Source organism: Microcaecilia unicolor, chromosome 11 (assembly GCF_901765095.1).
Source record: "Microcaecilia unicolor chromosome 11, aMicUni1.1, whole genome shotgun sequence".
NCBI classification, from domain to species: Eukaryota; Metazoa; Chordata; class Amphibia; order Gymnophiona; family Siphonopidae; genus Microcaecilia; species Microcaecilia unicolor.
The window spans coordinates 110,906,345-110,923,603 of record NC_044041.1 but is presented as its reverse complement, the minus strand read 5'-3'; the positions used below and the strand labels follow the sequence as shown (position 1 = coordinate 110,923,603).

The 17,259-nt window shown below is 45.2% G+C and overlaps 1 protein-coding gene across 1 annotated transcript; it reads left to right on the top strand.

The window, feature by feature from the left end:
• Positions 1–1,126: 1,126 nt before the first annotated feature.
• INTS5 (integrator complex subunit 5) lies at positions 1,127–13,484 on the top strand. The gene is made up of 2 exons (XM_030217501.1): positions 1,127–1,209; positions 9,895–13,484. Exons 1-2 carry the CDS (start codon positions 1,187–1,189, stop codon positions 12,695–12,697), a joined length of 2,826 nt encoding a protein of 941 aa, XP_030073361.1. The 5' UTR covers positions 1,127–1,186; the 3' UTR covers positions 12,698–13,484.
• The last annotated feature ends 3,775 nt before the right edge of the window (positions 13,485–17,259 follow it).

Genomic DNA, 17,259 nt, shown 5'->3' with positions numbered 1-17,259 from the left:
TAAACTTCTACAAAGCAGATGAAGATTTGATTCCATGTGCTCCAATGGAAGGAGAGTTTAATTCTACTTCCATTTAATTTCTACACCAGGCTTCCCAAAGCAGATTACAACAACAATTAAGATGAACCCGTAAGGAAATCTGGCCATCTGTATTGCATAGAAGAACAGTGAAGAAAAATTAACACAAATTACAGAGTTTATAATTGCTGTTTCTTAATGTGATTCTAGTTGTGGATAGTTGTTTCTTAAATGTGAGCTCCAGTTTTGCCATGATTTGTAAATGTTGCTTGTTGAACTGTGGTGAGCTCTTGCTTCTATTGTATTATATTGAAATCCAATAAAAGATATTTAAAATAAATAATTGCTGTTTCTACCAGCTACAATAATTTTGAAGCTGTTTTAGTGATATTCCATTGTTATTTCTTATCTCCTCCACCTTTTAAGGCACTGCCTATCCAAATGAAACAACTTTAGACTTGTTACAGATGGACCAACAATAAAGAACCACAACGTGGATGCAGCAGCTCATAGGTTTGCTTACTTTGTTTTGAGTGAATGACAATGACGGCTGCGCGGGGGAGAGGAAACAGAAATTAACCAATTTGGCTTCCTTACAGTGGACTAGATAGGCTCACTTCCATTGTCTATTAAACCTCCTTGTTTACTACTAATACTATACTATCATCTCTCGAGGCAGAATATGAGAGAAGTGAAAGCAGCGAGAGCGACTGGATATGGCCCCTGTGAACAAGAGATGCAGCTACAGAAGCTTAATGATTATATTTTCTACATATTTGTATTATATTATTACCATAAGTGGTCTTCCCCCACCTTTGTTTTATATTGTAAGCTGTGTTTTCAACGCTATAAATAAAAAAAGAGATGCAGCTATATTATTGAAACCGCAAAATAAAAACACTCTTTAAAATAGTGGTTCACTTCGATCTGTATTTTGCCATTTCTGCGATTTTCTGTTACCCAAAGCCGCAAAGGCTTTAACTTTCCCGCAACTCGGGCAAGGAACCAGCCTGATTGGGCACTACTTGGGCGGGACCAATGGGTGTCAGGTGACTCGCGGCCTGACGCTGTAACCCAAGGCGGCTAGATTGTTCTAAATCAAACCTCCTTGACGCGCTACCGAAGAAATAGGGAGGAGGGGTGCTGGAAGGTCACGTGTTGTACCAAGATGGCGGCGGCGGTGGTTGGGAGGTGAGCCGGTTTCCGGGGTAACCTGGTCGGGGAGTAGTGGATTCCGCGGTGGGGGAGGTCGGGGCCGGGGGATACAACGTGGGAGCTTCTGTGTGTTCTAAACGGCCCTTTTCTACCCTTGATTGTTAGGAAACCCCAAATGGATAATGTGGAGGATGGAAATTTGCTTTTATCGGTCTGGCTCTGTGAGATCTAGTATATGTAAATCTGTCTCCTGCATATTAATGAGAACTGCCAGATGCCTGTTACCCAGCTAAGGCACCCTGTACTGTGGTTCTTTTAAGCATAGTGTATATGCTTCATGAACTGCACAGCTCTCGGTTACATTTATATTTCAAGATTCCTTGTGGAGGAACTTGCTAGCTTCTTGTTCACTACTGTAAGATTACAAACTAGCATTTGATTGGATCATATAATGGGATGATGAAAGAACATTGCTGATTCCTGGTACTCTCCAACCCACGTGCACAGTTCAGACCCCCAGAGATGTCAAGAATGAGATTGAAGACCTAACTATGAGGGTTTTTTTTTTTGGGGGGGGGAGGGGGGTACATTTCTTTTTTAATTGTATACAAAAAAAAGTACAAAATATATACATGCAAAGGTTTTAACAGTTGATGCTAATAAGAACTAACAACAAACAAGAAGTGACAGCAGGGAAATCAAATGGTACAAGACTATCTTTAATTCAGGGAAAGATCTGGCACAGCTTAATTATTCTTCCTGGTAGAATTTTTTTTTAAAGAAAGTATCTCCAGGGTATAAATCTAGAAAGATTTGAGTGTCATATCGCTTTGCAAATGAAAAAAAGCAGCATAAAGTAATTGCTTTTCATTGGTGCCACTGAAATCATATTTATATAGAGAGGAGGCAACATGAAAACAATTTTCAAAGTCACTAAGCAGTTACCTGCTTAAATTTTACAGACTGAAAGGTGCTGTTCGTTCAGTGGCTGTAATAAGTGCATAGTTTTTAGAGCATATGTAAATACAGAGAAAAGCAATATGGCAGTGGGAGGTAAATACACAGGAAAATATGCTCAGATTTCTTCCTATTGCTTGGGTCACTTTGCTTTTCTCCTGGAAGGTTTGCCCTCTTAAAGTACTGATCAGGATCAGTGCACTTGCATTGAGACTCTAATGAGTGACAGAAGGGACTCAGAGTATCAGAGTGAGATGACCTTCAAATAAGTGAGACTTTGCATCTCTGGACCCCTCCACAGCACAGCTCCAAATTATTCCCCTGCTCACCTTCCCCAGCACATGGAAACTACCCAAAGCATCCTACTCTAGCTCATGTATAACCCCAGACCACTACTGTTGTGAAGGATCCTGCACACCCAATGCTAGCACCTCATCTTTTCCCTGCTTTCCTGGATATAAAGAATCCCACACATCCACTAGCAGCACCTCATCCTTTTCCTGTGAGCCTGCTGTAGCAAGGTCTGCATACTCATTCTATAGCTGGCAGTTGTGATAATAGCCTTAGCGGTATGATCAGGAGTAACTGAAAAGATTGAATGGTCCAGACTACCTGTTGCTGCTGTCACCTACTATATTGTTTATTATTTTCATATATATGGTGTTATCAAGATGCGGGAAAAGAAGCCATGATGGCAAAAATCATAAGCTATGTTAAAAATAGCTAAGAGGTGTACAGCAAGGTGACCAGGCTTTTTCAGGTATGTCACTGAAAGGAGAAAAAGAAGAGGTGGAATTATAATAAAGAAATAGAGAACATGACAGCAAAAGAAACCATATGGCATATGTAGTCTACCCATGCACACTAACTGCTTAGCTCTTCCATACTTTCTTTTCTCTGCTTGCCCCATGCTTTCTTGAAATCAAATACTGTCTTTGTCTCTGACAGCTCCATTGTGAGACTCCAGGGTCTATCTGCTTCCACTCCATGACTTTTGTTCCAGAGCCTCCTTTCCATCTAAAGAGACCCACCTTCTGTGCATTTATACCTTTGAAGTATTTCAGTGTATCTATCATATCTCCCTTTCCCCTTTTTTTCATCCAGGGTATACTGGATCTTTGTCCCCATCTGCTTAACAAAACCATTGACCATTTTAGTAGATGCCTTCTGGGCTAATCCCATTTGGTTTATTGAGCGGGACCAAGAAAAGACCAGGAATGTTGAACCAATACTTCTATTTAGTGTTCACTGAAGAAAGGAATAGAGAAGGAGTGCGCTAATGGTTGACAAGGGTGGGCAACCTGCAGCCTACCATTGAATTTTATGTGATCCGTGAGATCATGGGGAAGTATATAAAGAAAACATTGTTAACCAGAATTTTGGCAATTTTAGATACTGTGTTTTGGAACTATTTTCAGAATGTCTATTCTAGCAGCTTGTTTCCTTCATTTTTAGTTACATTTTTACTTATGTATTATAGGTCTATAAAGCTCTGTTTATTTTTGGTTCTGACATAATGCTGCAGCCCGCCAGGGATAGTACTGACATTTGTGCAGCCCTCTGTGTGTAAAGGTTGTCCACCCCTGATGGAAGAGGAGTGGATGCTGCACACTTCCCAAAAAGGGAAAGGGAATGGGACTTATGTAAACCGTTTTGATTGTAACCACAGAAAGGTGGTATATCATATACAGGGACTTATTTTGTACCTGGGACAATGGAGGGTTAAGTGACTTGCCCACAGTCACAAGGAGCTGCAGTGGGAATTGAACCCAGGTTCTCGGGCTGCTGCACTAACCACTAGGCTACTACTCCATGTTTGTGTGGAAATAGCGACATTGAAAGTGGAGAAAGTCATGGGGCTAGATGGAATACATCCTAGGATATTAACGGAGGTTGTAATGGTCCTGGCAGATTATATGAAATGGTTGTTCAATCTCTGGAAATAGGAGTGTACCTGTGAGATTGAGAAGGGTGGATATGGTCCATCTCATAAAGATGTTAACAGAGAGGAGATTGGAAGCTACAGGATGGATAGCCTAGCCTTGGCAGTGTGCAAATAGTGGAGGCTAGTGAACAAAAGGATAACAACATTTCTACATTCCAGCAGGTTGTAGAATCCAATGCAGTATATTAAACAGATCTGATTTGATTTCTTTGATTGAGTGGCTAGAGGATTAGATTTAGTCTTTAGCATCTCAAGCTCTTACAGAACACACCAGTGTCTGCTCACTTGCACGCCAAGAAGGGCTCATTGATAAGCTGAGCAGCCTGGAGGGTCCCAAGATGGTGGATTGGATTACAAACTGGTTGAGTTATAGACAACAGAGGGAAGTGATAAATGGAATTAATTTTGAGGAAAGAGTGGAATCGATCTTGGGGCTGGTTCTGCTTATTGTCTTTGTGGATCATATTGTGGAGGAGCTAGATGGAAAAGTTTCCCTCTTTGTGGACAGCACAAAGATCTGCAACAGAGTGGTCACCTCTGAGGGTGTAAACAGAATTAGAAAGATCTAGAACAAATTGAGTAGTGGTAAGTTGCTTGACAGATAAGATTCTGTATAACAAATTCAGAATCCTGAAGAATAGAAATCCAAGAGTGGTGCATGATGGGAAGTGATAGGAACTGAGCTTTGAGAAGCTGGAAGACAATTATTCATAAATAAGGGTAAGGCTGTAAAAGAAAAAGTTATGAAGGGAGAAAGAAGAGAAGAGGTGGAGGGGCGCCGGTTCCTTGAAAGAGATCATCCACCCATTGCAGAGAGTTTTATAACCTTTGGTAGGCTGTGGGCAGAGCTGGCTCAACCTTTGGACCAGGTGAGGCTCTGGCTCAGGACGCTGGTGCTACAGGGTGCCAAACGCTCAAGCCCGTGATGTCACCGACCCATAGATTAAGCTTGGATTTTTAGTTCCAACCTCTTGAGCTGTCTTTGGCTGTGAGAGAAAGGATCCAAACTGTAGCCAACAGGATGATGTCAACCCATGTGTATGGGTGATTATATCTTGCTTGTTCATGAAGAATGCAGAGTCCTGCAGAACAGAAATCCAAAGGAAAAGTACATGATAGGAACTGAGATACTGATGTGTACCGAACTAGAGAGACTCTTTAGAATGATCAAATCTGAGGATCTCAAGATGGCGAAACAGTGTGATAAGGTGATGGCTAGAGGGATACTAGGAGGCTTTGGGAGAGATATAACCACCAGAAAAGAGGAGGTGGTAATGCCTCTGTACAGTTTATTGGTGAGGCTTCATCTAGAACAGATGTTCCCAAACCTGTCCTGGGGACCTCCAGCCAGTCAGGTTTTCAGGATACCTGCAATGAATATTCATGAGATGGATGCACTGCTTCCAATGCAGGGTTATTAGGATTTATTTACCGCCTTTTTGAAAGAATTCACTCAAAGCATCTTATTTGCCCTAAGAAAAAAGAGGACACATGCTTAACCCCCTGTCACTTTGCCCCCCCCCCCCCAGAGAAAGCCAGATTCCCTCTCTCCCCCCCCCCCCATGTAGATTCCCTCCCTGATTTTAATTTGCACAATTAATATTTCGCCAAAGTCACTATGCCCATATCAGCCCTCTTCTGAAGTCACTTCACTGGCTCCCTATCCATTTCCGTATACAGTTCAAGTTCCTCTTATTAACCTATAAGTGCATTCACTGTGCTGCCCCTCACTACCTCTCCATCCTCATCTCTCCCTACACTCCTTCCCAGGAACTCTGTTCACTAGGCAAATCTCTTCTAATTGCACCCTTCTCCTCCATCGCTAACTCCAGACTCCGTTCCTTTTATCTTGCCGCACCTTATGCCTGGAATAGACTTCCTGAGCCATTAAGTCATGCTCCATCCCTGGCCGCCTTCAAATCCGGGCTAAAGGCCTACCTGTTTGATGCTGCTTTTAATTCCTAACTTGTCACCTGCTCGTAACCTTTATCTTGTCTTCCTCTCTTCAATAGTCCCTTTTCCCTATGTGTCTTACCTGTCTGTCTTACCCTTATCCTTTATTTGTCCTGTCTGTCTGTCCTGATTTAGATTGTAAGCTCTTTTGAGCAGGGACTGTCTTTTATCTTCATGTTCAATTGTGAAGCGCTGCGTACGACTGGTAGCGCTATATAAATGATTTGTAGTAGTAGTAATTTTCCAGCCTCCCTCCAACCACATGACTCCCCATTCACTATCCCTCCCCTCCTTTACCTTAGTGTGGTGCCCTGGTGGTATAGTGACCTCTTCGGGGCAGGAAAGAGCCCCCTCTTTCCTGCCTGGTGCGTCTGCAGACTTTCTCCTGGCGCCAATTTAAAATGGCTGCCGAGAGTTCAAGCAGTGACCTTGCAAGACTTCTGCGGAAGTCTCGTAAGGCTGCTGCTTGAATTCTCTGCAGCCATTTTGAATCGGTGCTGGGAGAAAGTCAGTCTGCAGACGTGCCGGGCAGGAAAGAGGGGGCTCTTTCCTGCCCCCAAGAGGTCACTAGACCACCAGGGCACCACACTAAGGTAAAGGAGGATAGGATAGGATGCCAGCCTGCCTATTCGTCCACAAATCCAGAAAAACGGGCAGGCTGGCAAAACTCGCCCGGTTGCTTGGTTGTGTCCTGGAAAAGAGGACATGTCCAGGTAAAACTGGACGTATGGTAACTCTGAATCCATTTCATGCTCATTTCTCAAACATATTCGTTGTGAAAATCCTGAAACTGAATTGGCTAGGAAAACCCCAAGACAGGTATGGGAACCACTGATCTAGAATACTGTGTTCAGTTTTGGAGACTGTATTTCAGAAAAGATGTAATAGGGCTGAAGGTGGTTCTGAGAAAGACAACCAAAATGATGGCAAATCTACACCAAAAGCCAGATAAGATTTCTTTATTTGTTAAAACTTGATTACCCATCTTTCTCTAAATAGCAGCAAGGCAAGGCAGACTTGAGGACTTAACCTGTCACCTTAGAGGAGAGGCAGGAGGGAACGTTGCAAAGAAATTCAAATATCAAAGAAAGATATTACTGCACTAGAAGCTAATCTCTTTCAATGGGAAAATAAGCTATAGGAGTCCTGATATGAAGCTCCAGGCTTAGTAATAACATTGAGAAATATGTTTTTACAGAAAGTGTGGTATTTGCTTGGTATACCCTCCCAGAGAAAGTGGTGCAAGCAAAAATTGTAGTAGAATAAAAATAAAATTTTCATAGAAGATCCAAAAAGGGAATGAGATAATCCACACAGAGTGGTTACAGCCCAGGAACAGCATTGGGCCTCCAGAAAGGCTGGGAGTAATCCCCACAGAGCAGTGCTTACCCCCCCACAGACAGCGCTGGGCTTCCAAGAAGACAGTGGCGTAATCTCCACAGAGCCATGGTTACAGCACAGAAACCGAGGCTTCCAAGAAGGCTGAGGGACCCTGCCTAGAGTGACTTCAGTGAGCATGTGGAGCCCAGGTTTAAAATGGAGGAGGCCTTGGTGTTTACTTCTACAACATCAATCTTTAAGCTAAATTAAAGATAGCAGGGCCTAAAATGAACCACTAGTGGAGGCCATTGCTCTAAAAGATTGTGGGCATGTTTGGGAGAATAAGGAGTGGTAGGATTAGGAGCAAAAGATTTAGGGAGAAGTTGGTGTAGAGTTGTGTAGCTACGCTTCTTCCAAAAGCAGATTAATTTTAGTTGGGCAGATTAGATGGGCAGTTTTGGTGCTTATCTGTCATCATTGACAATGTTACCTATATGTGACCTTCTCTGGGGAAAAGTGACTAAAGTAGCAGATCCAAAATGTTGAGCATAGCAGATTTTTTTTTCATGTCATGGCTCCATAAGCAGTCTACAAAGTTACATATTTGAACTTCTGTAACTCTTTACTTTTTCACATAAAAGGATGGGGTTTTAACTGTTGTATTATAAATTGTTTTCTCCAACAGGATTAATTAAAACCTCATGTTTTTGTTTCTAGAGACTTTAGCTACCTTTTCCCAGATATGGTCACTTATGGGTATAATGTAAAATGTTTACATTATTATACATTCAGATTTCACGTTCCATGCTGCACTCCTAGTGACCCGCTACAGACAAGCTTACCATGAAAGGTCTTTTTCAAGACCACTTTTGTAATATAGCCAATCACTTTACGTTTGGTTCGTCACACGGACCAAATCGTGTTTCAGGCATTTCAGATTCATATACGCTACGTCATAGCGGGAGACTCCTGATGCAGGCCTGTAGGCCGAAACACAACAGTTGTCAAGTCTTTTCTTCAATAAAGAAGCTTTTATGATATTGTCTCCAGGATTTGTATTTCCGTGGTCAAACATCCCACTTTTTACCTATTTAAATGTTTATACACATAACATATAGAGCTCTATATACAGATACAGAGATCCATACAGAACAAGTAAATACATATGTGTAGAAAATCTGTGTGGTACAGGAGCTTGCACAGGGCATTGTGAGCTGAAATGGAAAGAGGGTCAAGGACTCCAGATGGAGCTTGTGGTCCGCTCACTGGCAGTCTCTTTTAAGTTTTATGGTTTCTTTGTCGTCTTTCCCTTTATACACGGATTGTTCATGTTACTCCAAATCCCTTCTGAAGTGCTCAGGGACAGCCAAAGCCCCCATATAGTCCAAGAAAGCATTTTAACCCCCACTGTAAAACTGTCAAGAAGACAAACCTCTCTACATACTGTTTTGTAAGAGCTCCAAGCATCTGTATAATTCTGTTAACACAGCTGAATAATGCTTACCTCAGGATATGTTTTGCATCTAGCATGTTTGCCATATGTAATGCTGAACCTTAGGACAGTGTTCCTTGGTGCCACCATAACTCTGAAGGGGTTATTCATTTTGTTTATAAATTAAGCTTATTTGCTTTCCTAACAAGGTGCTCCTGTGACCATGTAAAAATGCAAATAAAACCACACAACCCATAAAATATGATATATGTAAAACATTCAACTACTACTAGACAAAAATTGGACAATGCAATTTGCAAACAGGAAAAGAACAATAAGATCTCAGTCCTAAATCTCCATATTACATCAACATTTATTTTGTCATCAATAACCAGCTCCTATTGAATCGTACAACGTACCTTTTCCTTCATAGCCAGCCCCTACTGATCTACAAATTCAGATTCCAGGATCTCGGTCTTTGCCCGTAAAAATATCTGTACAAATGTAACGTACCCATAAGGTCATTCTCCAGCCGTCAAATGGTTCAAAATAAGCAGTGGGAAAAGTACAGGACCCCTTACAGATGCTTGTGGAGAGGACAGGGCACTGGCAGCAGGTGTGGAGGACCCTCAAAAATAGGTGTGCAGGGAGAGGATAGGGAGTTGGCTGCGGCAGATGTGTGGAACTCTTTATGGCAGAGCTCCCAGGGAAGGACAGGGCATTGGTAACAGGTGTGCAAGACCTTTTAATGATGTCTCGCAGGGGAAGAATAAAGCAGGCGTGGCTCCTTACGGGGGGTGGGAGGTGTGGAACCCCTTAGAGGGATGGAGCGCTGGCAGCAGCAGATACTTAGGGAACCCTTTGTAGCAGGGCTCATGGGGAAGGGTAAGGATGGGGTACCAACAGCAAGTGTGTAGGATCCATTACAGTGGGCTCATTGGGGGAAGATGGGGCACTTGTAGCAGAGGGCATGCAGATCTCTTACAGTGGGTTCACTGGGGGGGGGGGGGATGGGGTGCTGTCAGCAGTGGATAGTTATCTTTGATTTATTGATCTTATTAGAATAAATCCATATTTCCATTTTCTGAATGATTTATTCTTTATTCCCCTTCAGCTCCCAGGAGCTGGCGCAGGAGATCAAAGCATTTATCAGTGGGGTGGATCCTGTGCATGGTAACAAACTCCCACTGAAGGAGCATGCCCGGTGTGCTATCGTTCTTCTTTGGAATCTGCCACCTGCACGCAATGCTGCATTGGACCATCTACGTGGTGTCTTCGATGAATACGTCAGTGGCTACCTGGTGGAACTGGAGAGTGAAAGCGGGGCCCGGCCCATAGTAGGGCCCAGCCTGGATGATATTATTCAGGAGATTCAGAGTGTGCTGTCCGAATTCATACGTGTCAACCCTAAGGTGTGGGCTCCTATTGTGTCTGCCTGGTCCATTGATCTTATGGGACAACTGAGTAGCAAATATGCTGGCCGGCACAGCGTCCCCCATGCTAGCAGCCTGAATGAGCTCCTGCAGCTCTGGATGTCCTGCAAGGCCACCCGCATGCTAATGGACAGCTACATCCAGTGTCTCTCCTCCATGATCAGCACCTGCCCTGATGCTTGTGTGGATGCGCTCCTGGATACCTCTGTCCAGCACTCACCTCACTTTGACTGGGTGGTGGCTCATATTGGCTCCTCGTTCCCTAACACTATCATTAGCCGTGTGCTGTCATGTGGCCTGAAAGATTTCTGCATGCATGGGATGGCACCGCCTGATGCCCTCTTCCCTACAGCTGCTGACAAGCGAATCCCCAAGATTGCATCAGTAGTAGGAATCTTGGGACACTTGGCCTCCAGGCATTCTGAAAGCATTAAGCAGGAGCTGCTAAAAATGTTCCATGATAGTTTAGGGCTGGTACGGGATCAGCAGCAAAAAGCCACTGTGCCCTTCCTACTCCAGCTGGCGGTTATGTCCCCCATGCTGCTTAGCATCATCTCAGCAGAGCTGGTGGACTCTTTGAAGCCTAGTGTCCTGAACCAACTGCACCAGCACTTTGCAACCCTGCCCAGAGAGGACTTGGAGAACATAGTGAGCCTCATCGTCCACCTCATCTCCCAGATGTCCAATGGTGCTTATCGTATCTTGCAGTTCCTGGTCAACACTGCCATGCCTGCTTCTGTTATTACCACGCCAGGGCTAGCGGTACATGATGGTGTGCGGGAAGCCTGTGACCGCATCATCCAACTTCTGCTCCTCAATCTCCAGAAACTGGTGTACAGCCGCAGCTCTGCCACCCTTGTTGATGCTGCACCCCGCCCAGTTCCATTCCTCGATGAGCTGAAGCGCCACATCAAGGACCTGTGTGTGGAGACTCTGAGATTGGAGAGGAAGAGGTTCCTCTGGCAGCACCAACTCCTGGGTCTGCTCTCCATCTATTGTAACCCCAGTTGTGCTCCAGATGCCCTCTTCTACATGATGACCTTAGCTAAGAGCCAGGAAGAACTGAGTTTGGCAGCCCAACTCTATGCTGTCTTAACGTCCTCTGTAAGCAACCTGCTGCCCACAACCATCAAGAAATGTGTGTCTCAGATCCACTCTGGAAGCATCTCAGAACAGCACTTGATCCAGCTGTTTGGTAACCTGGCGCTGCTTATACAGTGGGAGGAGAGCCCCTCTTCCATGAGCTCCCATCTGGCTCTAAGTGTGTCGTCACACCTCTTTGACTTTGGTCAGTTGCTGCTTCACCAGAACCCAGATGTCTCCAAGGCTGTAACTCTGCTGTTGTCGGTTTGCCCCTTGCCAAAGGCTATTAGACCTGCCCAGTTGTTAGTCATCATTCGCTCAGCGGTTCATCAGTTCTTTCTAGTACTGCACAGGAAATGTGCCACTGGGATTGGATATACCAGTAAACTCCTTGCTCGGCTGAGTGGTGTCTCCTCACTCAGTGTGAAGGCTATCCTGCAACAGCTGGTAGAAGGTGCCCTACACAGGGGCAACATCCAACTCTTTGGGGGCAGTGTTGAGGCATGGACCTGGGAGATGAACAGCCTGGAAGACAGTAATAAGACTTCTCTGCTGGACATCAACCAGAGATTTGGCACTGCTGTCAACTTCTCAGGCAGCATCTGGTCAGTGTTCCATGCAGGCATCATTGGGCATGGCCTGAAACCTTGTCATGCCTCGCAAGAGCAGGAGCAGTCGGAAATCCTCTATAATACCCAAAAGTTCATGAGCCTCATCATCCAGTGCTGCAGTGGGGGAAGATACCACGTGGACCCCACCCAGCTGCAGCCTCACGAGGTACTTGTAAATCCTGAGGCTGCCAAAACCGTAGCAGTGGTGCTGGTGGAACTCATTTGTCCAGATGTGACAAACAGCGAACTGGCCTGGCCTCCAGAGGAGCACACACGCAACACTGTGGAGAGAGACATTCAGATATACAAGCGTTTTAAGGAGAACCCGCTGCTTTTCCAGCTACTGTATTTTGTTGGCTTGGGACGGCCAGCCCTCTGCTACTGCTCAGTTTTGCTGCGTGGCTTGCTGGCCACTTTGATGGCTCACTGGGAAGGCTCCAGAGATGAACACACCACAAAATCTCCATGGCACCTGCAAGCCTCCTGTGCTCTGGTGGCTTGCATGGGGGAAGGCTACCTCCTGCCACCCGTGCTTAGCAACATGCATGAGATCTTCAGCCAGCTGACTCCATTTGAGGTACACCTGCTGCTCCTGAGTGTCTGGGAGTACCTGAAGGACAACAGCCCTCTGCCTCAAAAATTTACTTTTAATGCTGAGAGAGGCCTCTTTTTCAGGGACTTTGCTCGTGATGGAGACATTGGGAAATACCTGAATGTCCTACACAGTGTTCTCCACAAGAATATTGACAGACTGGGGCTCTTATCTGGCAGGCTCCAAGCATATCCTTGAATATTTTGGCTGTTTCTGGGATAACAGGAGCAGAATGCTACAGATAAGTGTGCGAGGGAGTTCAGAAAGGAATATTCAGAAGTGAATAGTGGTCCACCTGGCAACAGAGATGCCAGTAAGGCTCCTTGCATCCCAAAGTTTAGGACCTCAAATTGCAGCCAAACTTCAGTAGGATGCTGGAAGTGACAGAGTCTAGCAGACAGGACTGAACGTGATGCTCCCTGCTCCTTCTTCACACTTTGCCAAGGGAGTAGAGTGTTCACTGGAAACTTAAAAGATTGTGAGAGGGCTTGATGCAGGGAGTTTGGTGTGTCACATTGATGGCAGAAATTTGCAGAGTACAAAATAAAAAGAGGATATGTAGTGGATATTTAGTTTGTATAAAATTATTTTTTTATGGGATTACTGGGTTTAGAAGTGAGTTTGTGTTCTCTCTGGATATTGATGGGGGAGGGGGAACTTCTATAACTATGGTAGTGGGGATTGACAGGCACAAGAGAGGCTTGGGCTGGGTGAACGGGGAGAGGAAGTGGAGCTGTAAACTTCCCTCTCCTTTTCCATTGTCAAGATCTGTTCCTCGGCATTCCCTGAGATCCATCACCCATAGGACTGCTTAAAGAATAAAATATACAGAAGCAAAGTAAGGCTGAAAACCCACTTTAATTTTATTCTGCAAAATATATTTATTTAATGTGCAAAATTATGCAAATGCAATTCAGAATTTCAGAAAATTAGCCCGAGTCTACCCTTTCAGGGGTTTCCAGTTTTTGTTTTTTTTAACAGTAAGCCATGTGATCAGATGTTTGTGTGTGTGGGCTGCATGAATTTTATCCTGTTGTAACATGATGTGTACTCCAAGGTTTGTTCATTTTTTCTGAAATTGCGACTTCTTCTCCATTTAGCCTTGCTGTACTTAACAGTCAAGTGTGCTAGCTAATTAAAATCAAATAAATAAATTAGGTTAAAACAAATCTTTGCTAAAATTCTCAAGCAAGCCATATCCCAAGGTCAAGTGGAGCGTATTTGGCTCCATGTTAGATGCCCTTGGACTAGAATATCCTGAAGAAAGGAATCTCAAAAGAGCTTTGCACTTCAAGAAGAGATCACTGCTCGTTGTGTACTCTCAGTAAATAAAAATGGCAAGTTCCAGTGCCATCACCATTATAACAGTTATTGCAGTCTAGAGCTAGTCAATATTTCTCTGCTTCCAACAGATGGTGCAGGTTGGACTGGTGCAGCTGTTTTTTTTAATTTTTTTTTAAACTTTTGAGGTGGCAGCTTGGTGTTTTAAGTTTTCAGCCATGTTTTTCTCTTAGGGTTTGGTCCATGGACTATCCCCTGCTTGAGTTCGGGGTGATTGGAGCCCTCTCTTTGCTCAAGGCTCCTGCTTGTGGGCCAGGGCCCTTGAGCTTTTGGCATAGGCCTTAAGGGGCCATTGCCTGCAGGGATGGGCCAGAGCCTCTGCTCACCTTTCACCCTCTCCCTCCTCTACCTCCAGAGCCTTCCCCCCCACCCAAAAAAAAAAAAAAAAGGTCATGAGTAGATGGCTGCAGCAGCTTGTTTTAAACTGTATAGAGTTAAAAACAAATTTAAAAAACAAGAAGAAAGCAAAACTAAAAGCCAGTCTCTCCTTGCTCGCTCTGCAGCAAGAATACAGATGCATCTACAACCTTGGGCCAGACCCAAAGGGGGATCTTCCCCCTCCTGTTGTGCTATGCTGAGTGTGGGGTGAGAGAGCCTGCATGCCTGCGCAGTGCTGCAGTTCTTATGGCAGCTGTTGGGTACCCCGCCAGTCCTACTTACCCAGACTGTGGGTGGGGCCATCAGGGATGCTAATGCTTGGCTTCCAGGAATTTCCCGGAGCAGCCTGTGTAGAGCACAATTATAGTGGAGCAGCCCCCAGGCTCAGGCCAAGGCCAAAATACCACAGACGTGGGTTTTGGCGGGAGCAGCAGCCATTTTGGAATCTAGCAGCATGGCTCCTGTAGAGAACAGAGTTTAGGGGGCACCTTCAGGATCATAAGAGTGCTTTCCTTGGGATCCCCAAGCGCTGAGCAAGCAGGAGGGTTCCTTCTCAGGGTCTTGGGGTGGGACTTGGGGCCTATTATGGAAGCACTATTTCAGAGGGGCTTGGTAGGGCTCTGTCTGCCTCAAGGGGACAAGACCTATTACTACTTAGCATTTCTATAGTGCCACTAGATATACACAGTATTGTACACTAAACCCAGCGTGATGGAGCTTACATTCTAATCAAGACACACAAATAGGACAAATAAGGGGTTATGAAATTTACTTATGGTGGGATTGATTAAAACAGACATGGGTACTGAGTACTGAACAAGTTAATAGAAGTTAGGAGTTAAAAGCAGCCTCAAAAAGGTGGCCTTTTAGCATAGATTTGAATATGGCCAGAGAAGGAGCTTGATGTACTGACTCAGAAAGTCTATTCCAGGCATATGGTGCTGCAAGTTAAAAGGGAAAGGGGAAAGGGAAATGGGACTTGATATACTGCCTTTCTGTGGTATTTTGCAACTACATTCAAAGCGGTTTACATATATACAGGTACTTATTTTGTACCTGGGGCAATGGAGGGTTAAGTGACTTGCCCCCAGTCACAAGGAGCTGCAGTGGGAATTGAACCTGGAACGGAGTCTGGAGTTGGCTGTGGAGGAGAAGGGTACAACAAAGGGAGATTTACCCAATGAACAGAGTTCCTGGGGAGGAGTGTAGGGAGAAATAAGAGTGGAGAGGTACTGAACAGCTGGCTTTATCCGCTCCCCTGTGAGGAAATTAATCAATTTTTTCCCCCACTCCCTAAAGTTGACACTGGTTGTGGCATTGACTAAGAAGACCACTGTCCAGGTAGAAGGCGTAACTGCCCTCAAGAACTCCCTATGACTGTAAGATGTAGATACCAATCAAGCAGCTTTTCAGTTCCATGGCCCTGGAGGTGCAAGTGTCTAACTGGGGGGTTATGTGACCTGAGTGGTGCTGCAGGTGTAGCAGCTCCTGCCCTCCCTGGAAGCAGCTTTGTTAAAATCCAGGCAAATCTAGATGATTTGCTCTATGATTTGTTTCATTCTTTTTCCAACTTGGTCGCTTTGGCCATGGGGGATTGCCACCGGCTTTGGCTGAGGAATTGGGTGGCGGATGCAGGACCGCTTCAGCAGGTTACCTTTAAGGGGTGGGCTTCTGTTTGGTGAGGATCTTGAGAAATTGGTAAAAGTTATTGGCAGCTCACTGCTTCAGCGACTGTCTGAGGACATTGGAACTGGCCATGTGACAGGGAGTTGTTACCACTCCAGAAGGTTGACATGGGGGGGGCCTGGCCTCAAGGGTCAGAAAGAGCAGCCCTTTCGAGGAGGGAAGTGTGTCAAAGATGGTGGGGGGAGGGGACCACCGATTCCCTTCCCACCTTCCTCAAAGCAGCCCAGTGAAGGTCAGGAGCTCTCCCCCAGATCAGTATGAGTAGGAGATTGTCTTGGTCTCTTTGTCCAGGACTGGACCTTCATCATCTATGATCAATGGGTCTTGGATGTGGTCCACAAAGGTTACACCTAAGAATTTGTATCTACCATTTCAGATGCCTTTATGGTCTCCCCCTGCAGATCCCTCCTCTCAAATGACAGGTGGTGCAGGTGAGTTGAGCTTGCCTCATGTAGCTGGGAGCAGTGGAAGCGGTACCACCTGCAGAGTGGGTTTGGGGCCACTATGTCTACTTTATGATTCCTAAGATAGGGGGTCCTTTTGGCCAAGCTTGGACCTCAAGGTTGTTAGTGTGGCCTTGCAAGTGCCTCGTTTTTCCATGAAGACTCTCGGATTGGTGATCACGTAGGATTGCATGAGAGAATTCTTCTCATTGGATCTGGACAAAACGTACTTTCCCATCTCATTCACCTTGAGTACAAGCAGTATTTATGCTTTGGTGTCTTGGGCAGGCAGTTTCAGTTCCAGTCTGGCCACAGTGCCCTGAACCTTTGGTGGTACTGCCTTCCTTTGCAAGGCGGGTACGCAGATGCATCCTTATCTGGATGACTGGCTGATTCGAGCTGACTCAGCAGAGGACTGTTAGGTGGTGATGCAGGTCTTGGAGAACCTTATCTAGTTGATCAACTGTGTGAAGCGCCACATTGAAAGAAGCCACCCAGGGGCGAGTCTATCTGACTCTGGAGAGAATTGCCGGTTTCTGCTATATGTGGATTCTTCTTGGCCTCTGGTGGGCTGGGCTCTTAGGAGAAAGCACGTTACCCAGCAAGAGTGCTGGAAACTTTGCTTTGGGCCTGGAGAACCTTAGTATATATGAGAGTGTGGAGGACCTTCTGAGACCAGGTGTGGCAAGAGATCTCTCTTCCTGTGGAAGACGGATATCCCTTTGATACTGTTTATAGGAGGGATTCGATCAGGACTTAACTCTGAACTCTCTGGGTTTAGGAGGTGGCCCTGGCTTGTTTATGGCATCTATGTCTGATGTTGGCTCTTGCAGGAGAGGGAGGTTAAACAGCTTTGGCCTCTGCTTCATCTGGTCTTGCCGCAGTGAGGTCTTCTGTGAGTGTTGTTATTGC

Bases quoted from the DNA above. Each gene is read 5' to 3' on its own strand.
- INTS5 (XM_030217501.1), top strand. From the start codon at position 1,187: ATGGCGGCGGCGGTGGTTGGGAG. The intron at 1,210-9,894 runs GTGAGCCGGTTT...ATTCCCCTTCAG, and splicing joins GCGGCGGCGGTGGTTGGGAG to CTCCCAGGAGCTGGCGCAGG.